This window comes from Phoca vitulina, unplaced genomic scaffold, assembly GCF_004348235.1.
Source record: "Phoca vitulina isolate PV1807 unplaced genomic scaffold, GSC_HSeal_1.0 scaffold2, whole genome shotgun sequence".
In the NCBI taxonomy this organism is placed as follows: Eukaryota; Metazoa; Chordata; class Mammalia; order Carnivora; family Phocidae; genus Phoca; species Phoca vitulina.
In genome coordinates this window covers 96,654,272-96,673,400 of record NW_022589705.1, presented here as the reverse complement: position 1 = coordinate 96,673,400, position 19,129 = coordinate 96,654,272, and the positions used below count along the sequence as shown (strand labels likewise).

The 19,129-nt window shown below is 64.7% G+C and overlaps 2 protein-coding genes across 4 annotated transcripts in view; one reads left to right on the top strand and one right to left on the bottom strand.

The window, feature by feature from the left end:
• ESPN (espin) overlaps window positions 1–13,051 on the top strand; it is a 30,214-nt gene extending 17,163 nt beyond the window's left edge. The window contains exons 7-15 of one of the 3 annotated variants that reach the window (XM_032394775.1): window positions 781–1,052; window positions 3,705–3,866; window positions 3,957–4,149; window positions 5,425–5,451; window positions 6,566–6,711; window positions 6,795–7,058; window positions 11,510–11,589; window positions 11,688–11,699; window positions 12,794–13,051. In XM_032394775.1, coding sequence (XP_032250666.1) covers window positions 781–1,052; window positions 3,705–3,866; window positions 3,957–4,149; window positions 5,425–5,451; window positions 6,566–6,711; window positions 6,795–7,058; window positions 11,510–11,589; window positions 11,688–11,699; window positions 12,794–12,941 — 1,304 coding nt within the window. In that variant the 3' untranslated portion in view covers window positions 12,942–13,051. Of the gene's footprint in view, window positions 1–780; window positions 1,053–3,704; window positions 4,150–5,424; window positions 5,452–6,565; window positions 6,712–6,794; window positions 7,059–11,509; window positions 11,590–11,687; window positions 11,700–12,793 lie in introns of all 3 variants that reach the window. The other 2 variants (XM_032394785.1, XM_032394766.1) reach the window with 2 other exon arrangements.
• A 6-nt stretch (window positions 13,052–13,057) lies between these two features.
• Window positions 13,058–18,553, bottom strand: TNFRSF25 (TNF receptor superfamily member 25). The gene is made up of 11 exons (XM_032415217.1): window positions 18,507–18,553; window positions 18,279–18,412; window positions 17,604–17,756; window positions 17,285–17,419; window positions 16,757–16,924; window positions 16,591–16,669; window positions 15,808–15,863; window positions 15,604–15,711; window positions 15,403–15,437; window positions 14,739–14,919; window positions 13,058–14,508 (listed from the first exon to the last, which is right to left on the bottom strand). Exons 1-11 carry the CDS (start codon window positions 18,551–18,553, stop codon window positions 14,186–14,188), a joined length of 1,419 nt encoding a protein of 472 aa, XP_032271108.1. The 3' UTR covers window positions 13,058–14,185.
• Window positions 18,554–19,129: the final 576 nt, after the last annotated feature.

Genomic DNA, 19,129 nt, shown 5'->3' with positions numbered 1-19,129 from the left:
CAGGCGACACTCGTGCTCGTCACAGACACACCTGCACATCCACAGGGACTCTCCCTCCGACGGAAGCCCATGCCCCGCGCACGTGACTCGCTGTCCTCACTCACACACGGTGTTCCCCAGACTGTACACACACCTAGTCACACTCAAGCGTGCGCACGCGTACGTGTGTATGGGGACACAGCCACACACACAGCCCCGTGCAGATGCGCACCTCTGCGCCGTGGCACACACAGCCCCACTTCCACACCCCAGACGTGTGTACACTTGGCCCACACATACACACACGCCCCATGTCCACAGACCGTCTGTAAATACAAAGACACACCTGTGTGTACTCACAAACCTACACAATGCACACGCTGACACACACACTGAGCACCCCCTGAGCATGGGTGGCCTACAGAGATGGCGGGGTGCCCTGCCACTTGGGGCGCGGCCATCCGTACTCCTGCCACCCCACCCTGCCGCGTCTGACCCGAGGAGCTGCCCCGTCACCCTCCAGGTGGCTGTGCCCCATCCACCGGCATGCCCTGGCGTTGAAAGCCCCCTGGGGCCTCCCTCCAAACTTGAGTGCATGGTTTTTCCCCAACACATGCAGGGCTAAGGCAGGGCAGGGCGAGGTGGGCCCTGCACTGTTGGGGCCCACCGTGGAGCCATCCCGAGCTGCATCCCTAAGCCCACCTCACCCCTTGGTGAGCTGCTTCTGGGTGGAAGAGGGCCTCAGTCCTGGGGGACAGCCTCTCTGCAAACTCCCAAACCCAGCCTTCCCTCCCTCCCCAGGGCTTCCCAGCTCAAGAGCTGCAGATATACAAAACTACATGAACATGCTGAGTTCGGAGCTGGGCCGGCCCCGGGGCAAGATGGAGAGAGCCACACCACTACCACCACCACCCAGCTTCCCTCCGCCGCCCCCACCCCTGGGCACCCAACTGCCCCCACCTCCACCAGGCTACCCAGCTCCCCAGCCCCCCGCAGGGCCACGTGCAGCTGACATCTATATGCAGACCAAGAGCAAACTGCGCCACGTGGAGACGGAGGCCTTCAAGATGGAGGTAGTGAAGCTTCACCCACCTGCCTGCCTCCCAGCACTGCCACTGGGCGGATAGGCAGCGCCTGAGGCCAGGAGACTGGCTCGTGGGCACAGGGTGGGGCGCCCTGGGCCAGTGTGGCCTATTTGAGAGTCAGAGCTCTTGGCCAGCCCCCTGGGGACCTAGGGCTGGGCACTGGAGACAGGCAGATGAGTAAGACAAAGCCACTACCCTCTCGGGAGCGGGGGATGGGTGAAGGAACGTGTAATCAGACAGCTGTACCTCTCAGGGACCTGGGTCCTCCCTCACCTCTTGCACAGAGTGGCAGGGTGGTCACGGTGGTCACTGGCAGAGAATATGTGCAGACTGCCTCTCTGCAGCCCTACACATGCCCATAGCCCCAGGCTCAGGTAGAGAATGGCTCCCAAGGGGGTGTCTGTGCTCCGGGGGGAGAGGCAGGTGGCATGGCTGTGAAGGGCCACGGGGAGGGTGGAGGCAGGGAGAGAGAGCACTAGCAGGACTCCACACTCAGAGGGGGCTGAGGGAGGGCTGAAACTGAAGTTGGCTCCCCAGTTTGGGGCTTGGAGTGCCCAGGTTGGTGGAAGGGCCAGTCCTGAGATGGGGGCCATGAGGTAGTGTCCAGCGCGGGCACACTGAATGTGAGGTGCCCGGGATGTCAGGGCCTCTGGCGTCCTGGCTGAGGCTCCGGAGCCAGAGGACTGGTCTGGGGAGCTGAGAGTCCCCGGCAGGGAGCCCCATAGGGGATCCTGGGGTCCTGGCTGGTCTGGGAGGTGGAGGACAACCTGAGACCACAGGTCGCTGAGTATGGGGCAGAGGCCCCTGAGGGGCCCGTGGGAACCCTGACCTGTAGCTCTCTCTCAAGCCCAAGGCAAGCCACTCCAGAGGCAGGCTGAGTAACCAATTTGCCTACAGGTGACCCAGGTCACAAGGCCACTGGGTGGGGGAGGGGGCAGGACAACCTCCACAGCGACTCCACCCTGCCCTCACTGCCATCCTGGACCAAGCTCTCAGTTGGGTCCCTTTTCAACTCTATGAGGTGGAGAGGGCCCAGGGGAGGACTGCAGGGGGCCGAGGGCAAGCGGACTTTCCCTGCAGGGCGGCTGTGTGAACCCTGCCCAAAGCCACAGGACAGGTGGCCCAGGCTGTGCCCCCTCCACTCCCCTGCGCCCCAGGATTTCGAGGTCCCGTGCCCCTACCCGGTGTGTGCGTGCAGGGCCGCAGGCGACCGGCAGCTCCACAAAGGGCCCTTTGTGTGCGCGCTGCGCCTCACGCCCCCGCCTCCGCCCCCTGGGCCTGGCCCCTGTCTGACCGCATCGGGAGCAGGGTCGCGGCATCCGCGCCTCGGGGCTGCAGGGGGCGCCGAGGGGCCCGACTGGCCCAGAAAACAAATCCTGTGGTGTCGGGTTTCCTGCAACGAGAGCCGGTTCGGGTGGGGCGTGGAGGTCCGGGGCCACCGCGGGGACGCAGGGGCGCGCGGGGGGGGGGGGGAACAGGGGACAGGCCCCGCACGGTGACTCGGCCTTTGGCCCTGCCGCCCCATGTCCTTTTCCCTGGGCTGGGCTTAGCGGGGGGCAGCTGCGACGGGGCGGGCCACCGCGCTGTCATCCGAGCCTGCCTTGCCGCCCCTGAAACCTGAGGCTTAGGCGCGGGTGTCGGTGTCGCTTACGCGGATGTCGATGGTTTCCAGATGCGGGAGGGGAAGGGCGGGGGCGTGACCCGGAACCCAGGGGTACCAAATATGGGGGGCTCCGCTGCTCGCGGTCAGGCCCGCATTCTGTCCACGGGGTTTGGAAGGGGCCAGCTGGCGGAGGGAGATGGAGGCCGGGGTGCCCAGCGCCTAGCGGAGGGAGAGAGGCGCGGGGGCGGGGCCACATCTGGCCCGCGGGGCAGGTAGGGCGCAGCGGCGGGTTGTGGCGACGCCGTTGGGGCCCCCGTGGCGTCCCCTATTGCTGGGAGTGGGTCTGCCCGGGATTGGTGGGCCCTGGGTGATGTCAGGCCGACAGGGCTCCTAGGCGCTCTTCGGCGCGGGCGGGCAAGGGCTGGGCTGTAACCTGAGAGGAAAGATCAGGTGGCGCAGGTGTCGGGTCCGTGCCGCCCCCGCCGCCAGGTGCACAGCGGGGGCCACCGGCGCAGTCGCAGGTAGGAGCAGCCCCGGGGCCGGGCGGCGGAGAGCCCTGGGCAAGCAGGAGCGCAACAGGCAAGGGCTCTGAGGGGGGCTCCCTCGCCGGAGTCCCCGAAAGAGAGGGTTCGGCAGAGACGTGGGGACGCGCCGGACGGTCGGTGGCCAGGAGTGGGGTGAGGCTGAGGCCTTAGCGCCGGCTGAACCGCGAGCTGCCCCTTCTCCGGCTCCCCCTGGCGACTGGGCTGGGTCAACCCGCCCCTGGTCCCGCCCCTTCTAGCTTCAGTGGGGGCCCTTGTGGCCCTTGGCCCGCGCCCAGAACCCCTCCCTGTAGGGCCGACCGAGCCCGCCCTTCCCCAGGACCCTCGCCCCATCTCCGCTCTGAGAACAGGAGGGTCTGGGAACCCGGTTGGCTGCACCCTTTCGACGGCCGCTGGCCAGGAGCCCCGGGAATGTGAAGGGCTGGGGGAGGGGGCGGGGCGTGGGAGGCAGCAAGGGACCAGTGCCCGAAGCCCCGCCACCGCTGTCTTCCGCAGCTGAGCTCCCGCGACGGCCGCAACGGGCTGAGGAGGCAGGACTCCGGCCGCAAGCCCCGCGCCTTCAGCAAGCAGCCCAGCACGGGGGACTACTACCGGCAGCTGGGCCGCTGTCCCGGGGAGCCGCTGGCCGCAGGCCCGGGCATGGCGCACAGCGAGGAGGTGCGTGCCCGCCAGCCCGCACCCGCCGGCCGCCCGGGACCCGGCCTGGCCTCCCGCGCCTCACTCGCTAGCCCCTCCGCTCCCCCGCAGGCGGCGCTGCTCCCCGGGAACCACGTGCATAACGGCTGCGCCGCGGACCCCAAGGCGTCCAGGGAGCTGCCCCCGCCGCCGCCGCCGCCGCCCCTGCCGGAGGCCCTTAGCTCGCCGCCGCCTGCTCCGCCCCTGCCCTTCGAGGGCGCTGGCCCTGGTTGCGGGCAGCGTCGCTCCTCCTCGTCCACTGGCAGTGAGTAGGGGCGGGTTGAGGGGCGGGGGGCGGCGCTAGCCCTGAAGGGGCGGGAAACCTAGACCTCGCTCCCTTCCCAGCTGCGACGGCCCTAGCGCTGACTCTTCCTACTCGTTCTTCCTGCTGCAGCCCCCCGCCCAATGAGGCCCCTAAGGGAAGGCTCTGAGTTACTTTAGTGTGAGCCCAGGCAAGGCCCCTTCCCTCTCTGGGCCCACGTCCCATCCAGCAGGAAGGCCTCCCAGCTCTGGTGTCTGGTGTCTGGTGTTTCCAAAGAGCTGGTGCTCACGGGAGGCTCTGAGAAGCAGAACTAGTTTCAAGGAGGCAGGGCTGTTGGCCAAGTTTTTTCCTGCCCCATGTCTATCCTGTGTCTCTCTTCTGCTCCTCACCTCTTTCTCTTGTTCTTCCAAGCTAGCTACAGCCTGAGCTCTTCTCAGATGCTTCAGGGACTCTTCCCAGCCAGATACCGCCAGAGGCCCCAGGCCAGCTAGGACCTGGCTCTGGGGACAAGGCCAGTGACCCATCATGTCCTGCCCCTTCCCTCCTGATGACCCCCCACTCCACCTTCTTTTTAGGGTATAGACTGGTGACCAGGACTCCTGCATGCCAGGGCTCCTGTAAGGCCCAGGAGGTGGTGCCCGAGTGCTGATGTGCCCACCCAAGCCTGGGAGGAGGGGGGTGCCCAGCCACTCAGTGCAGGGACCATGTGTAGTGACACCAACGAAAGTGTCATCTCCCTAACTAGGAGTGCAAGGGTATAATAGGGTCCAGAATAGGACCCGCCTGGGCTCCCTAGGGTACCTGTGGAGCCTCAGCCCCTGCAGACCAGAGCTCATGGTAGCGTGCTCACCACCACCTGAGCCTCCAGAATGGCCCTCAGCTCTGGGGTTAGTTTTTTCCATCTGGAGCAAGGCTGAAGCTAGGAACAGAAGAAAAATAGACTCGGGCTTCTCCAGACACCGCTTCTCAGCAGAACCTGGGCTGGGTGCCCTATCCCAACCCAATGCCAAGATTGAGGCCCTTGCTAGGGGGGCCAGGGCCAGTGGCAAGCCTCGTGGACCAGTAAGGGCAGGAACTGGGCGGACCACCCTTGTGGAGCCCCAGGGCACCCTGAGCCAAGGTCAGATGAGCTGGAAAATTCCTTCTCTCCTCTCCCCTCTCCTCTGCGCATCTCCCTCCCCTCTTCCTGCCCTCCCTTCTCTTGCTGTCCCCGCAGTCCTAGCCTCACCCCGGCCCCCTCCCCCTCCTAACTTCGCTGTCACTTCTCTCCATCCCTAGAAGTGAGAGTCCCCAGGCACAGGAAGAGTGAGTAGCTGCGTGCGTGTGTGGCTCCTGGCTGAGGGGCGGGGTGGGGAACAAGGCACGCTCAGGGAAATCAAGGCCAAAGGACCTGGGACTTTAAAAAGGGCAGGGCCAGGGGCCAGCAGGCCAGGGGTCCTCCACACTACAGCCACCTTCCTCCTTCCACTGCACCCACATGCACACCCACGAATTCTGCCCGGGGCTCAGTTTTGCCTAAATAAATGGACCTGTTGCCCATGCCTGCCTGGCACCTTTTCCTTCTACCCCTCCTGCTTCTCGCTCAGGGATCCCCAGCCCCAGGGAACCTAAGAGTCCCCTGTTGGCCTGTTTTGTTGCCCTCACCCAGCCCTCACCCCTCCTTAGTCTCTAAAGACAGCCCTTCCCAAACCCCAGTCCCCTCCGCTAGCCCTGCCAGAAAATGCAAACTCCGTGCACTGGGTATTTGCATGTTTTTCACCTGGCCCTTCTTCCTGGCGGCCTTCATCCCATATCCTTAGTACGGGCTCCACTTTCCTAGGTCCCCCAGAGCTGAGCAGCGCTTTGCCATAAGTGTGCTACGGGCTTGCATGTCCGTCTGTGGGTCTGGGGGCTGGGGAGGGGACCGGCTGGGTTCCGGCATCCAGGGTTCTGAGTCCGTGTAGCCATGGAGGCCCCTGGCGACTCAGTCCAAGGGTCACTGAGTTTTGCTGACGCAGAGAGGGCTGGAGGGAGACTCCACCCCGGCAGGGCCGAGCCAGGGAACCCAGGACGAAGGTCGGGTGGCTGGCCCCCACGTAGTGTCTAGGAGCTGGTCAGTCAGTGTCCTGGGCGGAGACATTCGCTGGAGTCCCCAGGGTCGGCCCAAGAGCCAGCATGTACTCCCGGGGGCTTCCAGGCGGGGCCCCGACGCCCCGTGAGTAGGACCGGGATGATGGTGTCCGCCCCTCCCCGAGCTGCGAGCGGGGAGCCCCCCTCTGGGGTTCTCGAGAGCCGCCCAGCGGACCTGGGACCTGGAGAGCTGCCATCTGGGGCCCCGGCCCCTCCTGACTTGGGGAGGGGGCAGCAGAGGGGCAGATGGGGGGCGGCGGGGACGCGGGTCCCGTCCCCGGCCAGCACCGCCTCTCCTGCCTCCGTGCAGGCAGCAAGTCCTTCAACATGATGTCCCCCACGGGTGACAACTCCGAGCTACTGGCTGAGATCAAGGCGGGCAAGAGTCTGAAGCCGACGCCGCAGAGCAAGGGGCTGACCACGGTGTTCTCGGGCAGCGGGCAGCCGACCTCCCAGGTAGGCGGCCCGCCGGGCACTCCCGCCCCGGGTCCCCTCACCCCTGCCCGCCAGGCCCTCAGTGTCGCCGTTTCGCCCCGCAGGCGGACTCGCCGCTGCCTCAGGCGTCGCCGGCGCCTTCACGGGCCCGCAGCCCCACCCCGCCGGCCGCCGGGCCCCAGCCTCTGCTCAACGGCAGCGTGGTGCCCGCGCCCCCCGCCACCCCGGCGCCAGGCGTGCAGCTCGACGTGGAGGCGCTCATCCCCACGCACGACGAGCAGGGCCGGCCCATCCCGGAGTGGAAGCGGCAGGTGATGGTGCGGAAACTGCAGCTCAAGATGCAGGAGGAGGAGGAGCAGAGGCGGAAGGTGGGCGGGGTGGTCTGCACCCCAGAGGGCCCAAGGGTCTGCACCTGGGCCCCCGGCCCATCCCCCACATCACCCCCCAGGCTTCCGGTCCCTTTCACTTCAGGTGGCTCCCATTACCTCTGGGGGAAAGCAGCCTTCCACGACCTCCCTGCCCTGGGACTGTCCCCAGTCTCCACCCCTACCCCGCCCCCCAGCAGCCCGTCTTTTAGTGAGATGGCGAAGTTCATCAAACTCTAATGTGCTTCCAGTCGCCTGCGATCTTGTAAAAATGCCTATTCTGATTCAGGAACTCTGGGTGGGGCTGAGATTCCGTGCTGCTAGGAAGCTCCTGGGTGAGGATGACCACACTGGTCCGGGGACCACACTCGGAGTAGCCAACAGGCTTTTGGTTGCAGTCGGCCTGGCTTGGGCCCTTCCCCTGCATTGCCACTTTCCAGCCACGGATACTGAGCCTCATCTAGCCTAAGATATTTTCTTATCTGTCAGATGACTGCTCATCACTGGCTGGCAGGATGGTTTGCCTGCTCAGCACCTTTCCTGGGTGCTGTGTATGTGATACGCACTGTTGTAGCCTCTGGGGATTCACGATGAAACTTTCAGGGCTGCGAAGAGAGGAGGGGTGGCAGGGGATCAACCAACAAGCAAACACAGCACCGTAGTAAAGCCATAAGTGCCCCCAAGAATGCGAAACAAGGTAATGCGAGAGCCTGAGTGAGCAGGGAGGCCCGTAACTGGGCTGTTACAATACAGTGGCACTGTGATGGGGCATGCAGAGGACTGGGACTGCCCTAAGCCCACCATCGTATTTGGGCTGGGGGCGGCGTTAGGGAAGGAGGAAGTGATGTCCAAGGTGGACTTGGGAGATGAGCAAGAGGCGGACTGGGAACAGAGTGGGGCAAAGAGCAAGCAGGCTCCGAGACTGTATTAGGAGAGGGGTGGAGCTGGAGAGGTCAGTGCGGGTCAGATCACCAAGGCCTGGACTTGAAGAAAATGGACTTTCTCCTGCAGCAGTCGGGAGCCTAGGAGAGGGGTTACGTGAGGAAGTGGCCTCATCCTATTTGTCTGTGGGGAACAGATTGTAGTGGGTCAGGATGAACTGGGAGGCCTGTGAGGATGAGGACAGCCCCCCCCCCCCCTCCCCCCCCCCCCCCGCTCCAGGGCTGGAGAAGCCCCGCACTCAAGTGAGGAATGAACGAAACTGTCGGAAGTTCCTGGCGAGCCTATTCCTGGTGCGGGGACTAGGAGCGAAAGCTGTGGCCAGGCAGCTGGTTCAGCAGGGGCAGCGTGCACAGGGAGGGCTTGGGCTGCAGGGGGCGCTGAGAAGGGGTCATCGGTCTGGGCGAGGCCTCGCGGGCATGCGGACCCGAGACGGGGTGGGAAAGAGCAGCCTTAGTCGCAGCTTCAGCGCCTTTTGCATGTTCCTTCGGTGGTGTAATGAGCAACCTAGCCAGGTGTGGAGACTTCGTCTGCCCGCCCAGTCTCTGCAACGGCGCCCAACGAACCCCGCCAGCGACCAGAGAGGACACTGCCCAGCGCCCGGAGTAGCGGCCTGGGCCGAAGCCTCGCCCCAGTGTAATCACCTGCCGGCCGGGCTTGGCCCATCCCCGCCATCACAGCCCCGCGGAGCCATTACACCACCCGGGACATGCAAATGGCGCCCCCCGGCGGCCGCTGCGGGAACCGGGCCAGAGGGAGACGCGCCTCCCTCCCCTCTCTTGTCTTCCCCCGCCTTAGCTGACGGCCGCCAGCTCGTGCTGCTACCCCCGCGAGGGCTGGAGGTACTCCAGCGCGCACAACGCCATCCTCGGGCCCTTCGGCGAGCTCATGACCGAAGCCGACATCCTCCGCATCGAGCAGCAAATCGAGAACCTGCAGGTGCTGCACAAGGCGCAGAAGCTGGAGGCGCGCCTGGAGCAGCTGGAGCTGGAGCTGGAGCAGCTGCTGCCGATCTCGGCCGCCCTTTCGGCGCCGCGCTTCACCGTCGATCCGCGCCGCATGCACGGCCGCGCCGCCAGCCTGCCTGCCTGGTGCAGCAAGATCTCCACGCTGCTCAAGAGCATGGCCACGCTGCTGGCCGCGCTGGGCGGCCGGCCCGCGCACCTGGCCGAGCTGCTGGCCGCCGACACGGGCCAGCCGCTGGCACCGCTGCCCGACGCGCCCTGGCGGCCGGGCCCGCTCTGCCTGGGCCGCTCGCACTCGCTCAGCTGGTGCCGCGAGGCCGTGGCGCGCGAGATCCTCGAGTGCGGCGTCTCGGTGCAGCACCTCCGCGCCGTCTACGAGCTGCGCGCCCAGGGCTCGGCGCCCGCGCGCGACTCGCGCCGCAAGCTCTCGCTTCCCGCCGGCGCCTCCGGCCGAGAGCCCATCCTCGAGGAGGACTACGTGGCGGCCGGCGCCGGGGAGCCCAGCGCCCCCGCGGCCAACGGCTTGCGGGCCGCGGGGGACTCCCCGGGCGCCCTGCGCCCGCCCGACGCGCCCGGCCAGCAGGCGGCGCTGCCCGAGCCCGAGCAGCTGGCGCGCCAGCCGCCGCTCTCCACCGAGCTGCGCGGCGTCCAGGACTACATCGATATGCGCAAGGAGCGCATCGTCTACCTCTTCCTGGAGCACTGGCGCAAGTGGACCTTCCGCGGCCCCGGGCGCCACGCCCAGGCGCGCCTACGCAGACTGCTGCCGCGAGTGGTGGCCGCTGGCGCGGGCCCGGCCCCGGAGGCCGCCGACGGCCCCGACGGGCGGCTGCTGCGCCTGCTGAAGCAGCGGCGGGTGGTGGGCAAGCTGCTGGGCCACTGGCGGAGCCTGCTGCGGCAGGTGCCGGCGCGCCCGCCGTGCGGCTCGGGCCTGGCGCACGGCCTGTACTGGCCCGAGCACTTCCTGCCGCCCCTCGACGGCGGCGCGCCCCCGCGCTACGACAGCCTCACGCTCGACCTCTTCATGCTCGGCTACTTCCAGCTGCTCGAGATGGGCCTGAGCCGTGAGGAGCGCAAGTTCCGCCACCTGCTGTGCTACGAGATGTTCGACCGGCTGGGCAGCCACCCGTGGGAGCTCATCCGCCTCTTCCACCGCGTGGTGCTCGAGCAGGTGGAGGCTGGCCGGCGCAGCTGGAGCGACGGCTTCGAGGACCTCAGGCGCCAGTTCTTTGGAGATAGCCCGGAGGCCGAGCCAGCCCGGGAAGATGAGGCCGTGAAGGAGCAAGAGGAGGAGAAAAGAGAGGAGGAGGAGGAGAGGGAGCCGGCGGAAAAGGTCGCTTCGGCTCAGATGGTGGACTGGCCAGAGGGGCAGCCCGAGGCCCCAGCTCCTGCGCCGCAGCCCCCGACCCCACCTCCGCCGGCCGCACCTCCCCCCACATGGGACCCTCCTAGTTCCGAAGCCCCTGCCGAAGATCCCCTGGAGTTGGTGTCTGAGATGGGCGAGTTCAGCAACGAGGACATCTGCCGCTACATTGACCGCAGCTTCTCCTTCTGGAAGGAGAAGGAGGCAGAGCTCTTTGACATCTGAGCAGAATTTGGAATTTCCCCTCAAGCATCTTAACACGGGCCTGAATGCTTGTCTGATGCCCTCTGGAGGCCAGAAGCCGGCAGGAAGAACCCAGAAGCCAGCAGGGTGGCCTTGGAGAACCCAGAGTGCCCAGGAGGACCAGGCTGCCGCAGCCTTTGAAGCCCCACCATGGCCAGATGTGGGGCGGTAGCCAGAATGGGCAGGGCAGGGCACAGGGCAAACCAGGTGTTCCCCTCTGGCCCTACAGTCTTGCCTGGCTCTGTGTTGGAGCCGGGTGGAAGAAGCAGCCCCTCCGAGTGAGGGACCGTGGCCCCCCGTGGGGCAGTGTGGCGCTCCTCTCTTTGGTTTTTCACTGGAATTCACAGCTACTTCTTTGAGGTCAAGGGAGCCCCGTGTGTAGTGTTCCGTGTGATGTGTTCTCCTCTGTAAGCCTCCAAGTAATAAAGCTCTTTGCTGTAAGCTGCCCGTGTTGGATGCGTGCCCCCCTCCTGCCAAGTCAGTGCAACCACACGGTTGTGGACGTGGTGTCTACTCTACTCGGGACTAGGACACACAAGGGCCAGAAGGTTCTTCACGCTGGAGGCCAGCTTGAGCCTCTCTGAGCTGGCTGGATCTGTGGGGGCCCACGTGGGGGTCTGCCCAGAGTCTGGGTCAGAGGCCTGGGGCCATCTGTCAGCTGTCCCGGTGGGGAAGCTCGTGCTCTGCTGCTCCCCTCCCCCTTAGCTCTGATCTCTCTGCTGCCACCTGTAGGACACAGGGGGCCTGAGTTACAAGGGGGCAGAGCCTGGGAGGCTCCCTTTAAGGGGACTGTGGCCAGGCACCTTCATCTAAGTGCCCTGTAGAGGACATCTGTATCCCATTGTCCCTGACTGGTGCGGGTCCCCCGGGGTTGGGGGTGCACCCCTTCTGTCCCCCTACCTCCTCGCCCATGCTGGTCCTAAAGCTCTGTGCTTGTGTTTCAGGAGGAAGAGGAGGAGGCCCGGCTGGCCAGCATGCCCGCCTGGAGGCGAGACCTCCTGCGGAAGAAGCTAGAAGAGGAGAGGTGAGCTGGGGAACCAGAAGCTTCAGGGTCTGGTGGGATGTCTTGATCATGTCCCTGACGTGGTGGCACCAGATAATGCTATCTCTTTTTCCTTCTAGGGAGCAGAAGCGGTGAGTGTGGGACTGGGCCCGACCTGCCACCCCTCCCCAACCTAGGCACTGTGCTTTTGCCCCTTCGTCCAGCCCCATTTGAGCACATCCCCTTGTCCCTCAGGTCTGCAGCACAACCTCTCTGCTCCCAATGATGCCACCAGCTTCCTCTCCCCCAGTAACTGAGCCCCTGCCTCAAAGTCTACATCTTATGCCCTAACAGCCTTGTTCCCAATTACCCAGGCCCCGTCTCCCATTAACCTGGCCTTCAGTTAACCCAACCTCAGTGTCAATAACCTTGATCTCTGTCCCTCAAAACATAGTTTCTGCCCCAGTAATCTAGCCCAGTGCTGACAGAAGTATAATGCGAGCCACTATGTAATGTTAAATTCTCTAGTAGCCACTTTGAAAAAATAAAAAGAGGTGAACTTAACATACATATTTTATTTAACCCAATATATCAAAATATCATTTCAATACATAATCAGTATAAAAGTTATTAATGAGATCTTTTTACACTTCTTTTTAAAAAACAGTCTTTGAGATGCCATGTGCATTTTACCCCTACAGTGCTTCTCACTCTGACATTTCAGATGCTCGGTGGCCACACGTACTTGGTGGCCGCCTTGTCAGCAGTGCAGATCTAGCCCCTATCTTATAATAACTGTTCCTAATTACCCACCACTGCCTCTCAGTAGTGTGGTCCCTCTGCTCTCCGCACCCCGACCCCAGTACCGCCGAACTCACCCCCTCCTCAACCTCTGCCACACCCCTGACCCAGCACCACTGTTTCCAGTAATTCCCCAGCCAGCAATAATTCATCCACAGCCTCTCACTCACCTAGCTCCTGTGTGTGCCCCAGTGACTCCAGTCTGCCCTCAACCAAGCCCCTCTGGCCCCCCACCGGCCCTGCTCTTGTGCCTCCTGACCCAACCCCAGTCCCCTAGCCCTTCTGCCCCTGGAATTCATTGCCCTGGCCACCAATAATTAGCCCCTCTGTCCTCAGCAACCCAGCCCCTGCCCTCCGTAACGCGTTCCTTGCCACCCGTGAGCCCCTCACGGTGCCTGGCCCACCCTCACACTCGCCCGCCGTTCTGCCCCCACACCATGCCCAGGAAAGAAGAGGAGCGACAGAAGCAGGAGGAGATGCAGCGAGAGAAAGAGCAGTCGGAGAAGCTGCGGACGCTGGGCTACGACGAGACCAAGCTGGCGCCCTGGCAGCGACAGATCATCCTGAAGAAGGGGGACATCGCTAAATACTAATGCCGCCCTCCTGCCCGCAGCCTCGTGAGCTCGAGGGGCCCCAGCCTCCGCCCCGGCCTGCCCGGCCCGGGGCGGAAGGGCTGGGAGCCGCGCTGCCTTCCCCTCCCGCGCTGGAACCCCTCCCTGACCCCGCTCCGGCCCCCGCAGCCCCAGCCCGGGGCGACGCTGGAGCGCGCCCGCCGCCGCAGTCGCCCAGAAAAAGTGCCCAAGCAAGCTGTTGACGCAGAAAGATGCTGCTTATTTGCGTGCCCATTTACATATATTTGCATGCTCGTTGAAGGTCGCCAGAGCTCTCCCCGACCCCGTGGGTGGTGGCTTTTGTTTCCCCGCGGGGCGCGCGCGACCGGCTGCAGCCCCCTCCCCCGCACCCCGGAACCCGCGTGGCTGGCGCATCCTGGGCGGAGGCAGGCTCCGCGCTCGGGGAAGGGGTTTTCCTCCCGTCCTGACCCAGATCTGAGCCCTGCCCGCCCGGGCCGCATTTCCTATCCCCGCCGAGGGCTTCCTCTCAAGTCGATTGTTTACCAGAAGCGATGACAACAGCAACCTGCCCGTCGGGACGGAGCTACCGCTCCGGGGGCCCATCGTCTGCCCTCCCCCGTTCCGTGAAGTCTGCCCACCCAGGCCCCACGCTCCCCGGACCCTTCCGCGGCGCCGGTGGAGAGAGCGGGGGGCGGGGGCCGTGCACTTGTGTCTCCACCTGCTTCCTCCCCGTCCCCCCATCCCGCACCCCCATTAAAGCTCTCTCAGCCGCCGGGGCTGACGTTCACTCTCTCGCGCCGTCGCCGCGACTTCCTCTCCCTTCCGGGGTAACTGGGGCACGGCCGAGCGGGAGGGGCAGCCTGGGAGCCAAGGGCCACACCGGCCTCCACCGTGGGTCCCCGACCCTGGGGTGACAAGACTTCCGGCCCCCTTCCGACGGCCCCAGGAAACCAAGCCCGGGCCACTTAACACCCCGGCCTCGCGGAAACACCAAGCAGTAGATCTTCTTCACAGATTTAATACCAAGGCCTCACGGAGCTCAGGCCCAGAAACGAGCCGTCTCCTGCCCCCTCCCGACATCCGTCCACGCTCCTTTGCCCCACCCAGTAGCCCGGGGCGCGCCGCGGGGAGGGCGGCTGGCGCTGCTACGCAGGGCCGTGCCAGGAGCTTAATAAGTGACATAAGATGTCTACACGCATAAGTAACCGTACTTAGGGCTTCTGCAGGGGCCGCCGGAGCCCGGAGGCGGCGGCGGGAGCCCTGTGTCACGGGCCGCGCTGCAGGCGGCTGCGCAGGTCCTCGGCGCAGCCGTCCAGCCCCATGCGCTCCAGCGCCGCGTAGACGGCGCCCAGGCCCGCGGGCTGCTGCTGACGCCAGCGCTTGAGCATCTCGTACTGCTGGTCGCGGAAGCGGCCGACCTCCACCTCCACGGCCTCGATCTCCGCCTCGCGCAGCCCCAGGGTGCGCACGAACTCCTTCCAGCGCCGCGCCGGCACCGCGTCCATCACGTCGTAGAGCTGCGGGCCGGGCTGGAGCGTGGCGGCCGCCGAGCCTGCAGGGGGCGCTGGCGACAGCGGCGGCGGCGGGCCTGAGGGCGGGCCAGAGAGGGCCCGTGGGGAGTGCGAACTGCCGCCTAGAGGCGCGGACCGGGGTGGGGCAGGGCAGGGCGCAGGCGGGAACCCCGGGCAGGGCCGGCCAGGGAGGGGTCCACCCGATCAGCTCGGGATGGGAAGTGGGCAGGTGGTGCCTCAGGAGACTAGTACTCCCCCGGGACTCAGGAGAATGGGGTCCAGGCCTCGGGCCAGTGAGGTCTCTTACCAAGAGCTCTGCTGTGCCGCCGGTCCCAGGACCATGTCACCTCCGGGCAGGGCAGCTCCTGGGTCTGGGGGGAGCCAGGGATCCAGCCGTTGCCTACCAACTGGACGGTGTGGACCTTCTCACTATTGCTGAGTGGCGCTAGGAGGGTGTGGGTGCTGTCCTTGGGTGAGAGGTGCGTGGCCTGGAAGCCAAGAGAAGCCCCAGGTCAGCCCAACTGGCCCAGTAAGGCCCCTCGTCTGGGGTCTCTGGCCCGGAGCGGCCATTCCCTGGCTCAGTCCGCAAACATTGTCCAAGGCTGCCTCGGCAGTCGGCCATAACCTTCCGCTGTGGCCCAGAAGAACTATTTCTTCTGCCTGGAATACCCTGCCCTCGCTGCCCTGCTCTTGTTCCCCCAACCCTGTCGGAGGCCTGGCCATGGCGGCACTCATCCCACTGAACCTGTCTGGGCCCCAGCAGATTGAGAGCCACTTAGGGACAGGTGCTGTGCTGCTCTCAGTCACTCAGAACTCGGTGAACTCACGGCGTTCATTAGGTCTACTCTGTGCCAGCCCCGTGCCACACACTGGGGATCACGAGTTATCATAGGGCCCAACCTCTCAGCTCCAGAACGCTGAGGCCTGGGCGCTTGCTCACCCTCTTCCCGGAATATTACTTATACGCTCACCTGTCGGGGAGTCAGGGCCTCTGTCCCAGCTTCATCTGCCAAGAGACAAAGAGCATCACATCAGCAACCAGGCAAGACCCCTAGACCTGGGCGCTGGTCCACCTCCTCTTGTGTTCCCCTATACCACCCCAGCCCCCAGCACTTTGCATCAGGGGTGAGTGGGCTTACCCCTGAAACGTGTGCACATGCGCCTGTACTTACTAGCAACCTTGGGCTTGCAAGTCTGGCTGCGACGGTAAGTGTAGGTCAGCACGGCACCGAGCAGGAGTGGGACCACCAGGCCAGCCAGGAGCACCTGGACCCAGAACACTGAGAGAACAGCTGGTGAGGGGTGGGTCGTAGCCCCCCCAATCTCCCTTTGGCCCGTCCCAGCAATCCTGCTCAAATTCCCAGCACACCACTTACTCTGCCTCCAGCCACAGATAGTCACACAGGGCTCAGGACAGCTCCCGAGGGTGCTCCTGCAAGGAGAGGGAATGGGGTGGGAGGTGAGGGAGAACACACCAGGAGGGGCTATCCATCTTCTCCATCCTGGAGGCCCTTCCCTCCCTAGGCCTCTTCCCTGGGAGCCACACTACCCAGGAATGTTCCCAAAGTACTGCTGAAATTTCAATTGTGTCCCCAGGAACAATAGCGACAACCACTATTTATGGTGTTTCTTGTAGACTAGATTGAGGGTCACTAGAATGTCAGCTCCATGAGGACAGGGATTTGCCTACTTTGTTCCCTGTTGTATCCCCAGCATCTAGAACATCTCTGGAAAATGGGAGATGCTTAATACACACTTGGCTGAGCAGACGAATGGATAAAGTGCTTTACCCCTTACTCTTAGCCCTGGGGAGAACCAACTAACATCACCATGTTCACACGGGGAAGCCACAGATCAGAGAGGCGAAGTAACTTGCCCAAGATCTCCCGGAGAACAAGTGGCAGATCTTGAGTCTCAGCCCAAGGTTTGAACGTGACTCTCTATAAATTGACAAATCCTATGCTTCTTTAATGTACAGCTGGAAAGATGACTATAGGAAAGTCTGACAGAGAGTGAAGATATGCCCCCTATTTATCCGTCCTAAGGTGACTGCAGATTTCCCTCTAGCATCCAAGGACCAAGCTCCCTCCCCCTTCCCTGAGGTCCCCACTCTGCTCCCAGCCTCCCTTTCCCTGTCCCAGGGGCAGCCAGGAAGTTACCTGGGGCAGGGCACACAGCTGTTGCCATATTCATAGAAGCCCGGCAGGCAGGTCCCACAGTCGGTATCTCTGGCAGAACCTGCAGTCCAGGAGATGGCTTGTGGGTCCCGAAGGGAGAGAGGGAGTTAGGGAGGGGGGGTAGGTAGCCCAGAATGGGGGTACTCACAGGGCACCCGTGTGTGGCGGTGCAGGGCCCTGCAGTCTGAGCATGGGTGGCAGCGGAAGGGCGAGCCGATCTTGCAGGACTTGACCAAGCACTCTGGGAACCAGCCTGGCTCACAGCCACAGTGGGTGTCCGCCACCGTTGAGCAGTTCGTCAGGGCCACTTGGGAGACTGACCAGAGTGTTCAGGGGGATGGAGAGAATGGAGGCCATCAGGGCCAGAGGCCCCCATGGGGACTGGGGGCAGATCCCCTGGAAAATGGAGATGGGGACAGACCAGAGGGCCACCCCCCAAAGGGAGAGAAGCATGGAGATCGCCACAGATCAAAGGCTGAGGCATATACAGGGATAGGAGGGTCATCAGGAAGAGAGGGGGCAAAGGCATCTTAGGGCAGGATCGGGGGGAGGGCCTGGCACACATGGGCACAGGGCTGTCACACCCAGAGGTTAAGCCCAAGCAGCCCCCTCTTTCAGAAATACCCTGGCCATGGCCTGTCCTCAAGAGCCCCCCATTGAGAGCTAGGCCCCTCACCCTCCTCATCACAGGCCTGGCAGCGAGTACAGCGGGTCTCATGATGGTTCTCCCTGGCCAGGAAGGTGCCCCGGGGGCACGGAAGGCAGGTGGCGGTTCCGCAAGGCTTTGGGCAGGGGGCCTTCAGGTAGTGCCCTGTGGAAACCAGACCCGGGTCAGACAGTCAAAGGGGGTTCCCACTTTCCCCTCTCTTCCTTCCTATCTCTGGCTCCCTATTTCCCCCACCCCAGCTTCCCCTGTCTCCTGACCCCGCCTGACCCCATCTCCTCTGTCTGCCCTCACTTCCCCCCACAACCCTCCCACCCCTTCAGCGGCTCACCTGCTGGACAGCCCTTGCAACAGAACAGACCGTTCCTCTTCTGGAAATTGTAGGCACAGTCACACTTAGGACCGGGAGTGCTGTGCTGGCCCTGGGCGCCCGGCAGCACAAGGAGCAGGACCTGGAGGACGGGCGCTGCTGGCTCCAGCAGGGCTCACCACGCAGGGCCCCTCCCTGCCCCGTCTGCCCCACTTCGGCGGGGGAGGGGGGGGCGCCCGCTTGCTCTCAGAGCAGCCCACTTCTCCGGTTCTTGAGTAGAGGAGGTGCCCATGGACGTGGGGTAAGCCGAGCTTCCCTCCCACCGTGCGCGGAGCAGGCTTGGGAGAAGGAGAGCAGAGGTCTCCGGCCAGCTCCTCTCGCACGTTTCCCCTCCACCAGGGCACCGGCGCAGGCTCAGGCAGCCCCATCCCCGCTCGTGCTTTCTAGAAGGTGGGGGACCCAGAGCTTTCCCTGCCTGGGGCCCCTAGACCCCTCTGGCCCCTGGGCGGGGGTTTCCTCTCAGCGGAAGGGCCCCGCCCGGCTGAGCCTCTAACTAGCTGAGTCTTTTAAGTCGAAAGGGGGGGTGGGGCTGCCACGCTTCCCAAGGAAGTTGGGCCCCTTCATTCACAGCGCGGAGACCGGGGCCCGAGGTCAGGCTCCAGGCCGTCCACCCCCCTCTGCCGCGCTCCCACTCACCGCAGCCGCCGCTGCCGTGTAGCCCCCCAGCCGCAACTCCATGGCTCTTGGCGCCTTGCTGGGCCCTCCGACGGCAGGCGACAGGCGTGCGCCAGCCGGGGGCTTCCCCGCTCTGCCCGCTCTGCCCGCCTGCTCTGCCCCAAGCCGCCCAGAGGAGCCCGCCTCAGGGGAGGGGGTCAGGGCGGGGCCCCCAGCCCACGCAGCCTGCCCCTGTGCACCTGAGCTCACCTGAGGCGGCCCGGGGGCAGCAAGGCGTACACAGGACACGGCTGCATCCAGGTCCCCACGCCTGGGTCCTAGCCTCAACCCTGAGACTACCACTTCCAGGTGAAGTGACTTCCCTCCTTCGGGCCTCAGCCCTCCCTCAGCCATGAGGGGTTGGGCCAGAACTACGCAGGAGGGAGACCCAGCCTCCCCAGATACTGCCTGGGTGTGGGTACGGGGCCCCTCCCCTAGAGGGGGGGTCTAGGGGGCATTCTCCCTAGAGCCTGAGACACATCGCCTACCCTGGCATAAGCTTACGGGGACCGCCCAGGGCAGGGCCCTCTGAGGCACCTCGTGGGAGGGAGCACTTCATGGGGGGTCTAGGGTGGACCTCGGGGCTGAGGCAGGGGGTGAGGTTGATCTTGGGGTGCTGGTCTGGTCACCTCTGCCCTGTTCACTCACTAAGGCTCTCCCGCAGTCTCCTCCACTGGTGCCCTACCACAGATGGAGGGGGACAGGAGGGGGACAGGAGCAGGACAGGAGGTGGACAGGAGGGGGACAGGAGTGGGACAGGAGGGGGACAGGAGGGGGACAGAAGCAGGACAGGAGCGGGACAGGAGGGGGACAGGAGCGGGACAGGAGGGGGA

Excerpts from the sequence above, each read along its gene's own strand:
- TNFRSF25 (XM_032415217.1), bottom strand. The coding sequence starts at position 18,553 with ATGCAGCCGTGTCCTGTGTACGCCTTGCTGCCCCCGGGCCGCCTCAG. Across the intron at positions 16,925-17,284 it reads CCAGGCCTGTGATGAGGAGG|TCTCCCAAGTGGCCCTGACG; the intron begins GTGAGGGGCCTA and ends CACTCTGGTCAG. Across the intron at positions 15,438-15,603 it reads TTGCAAGCCCAAGGTTGCTA|ATGAAGCTGGGACAGAGGCC; the intron begins GTAAGTACAGGC and ends GTCTCTTGGCAG.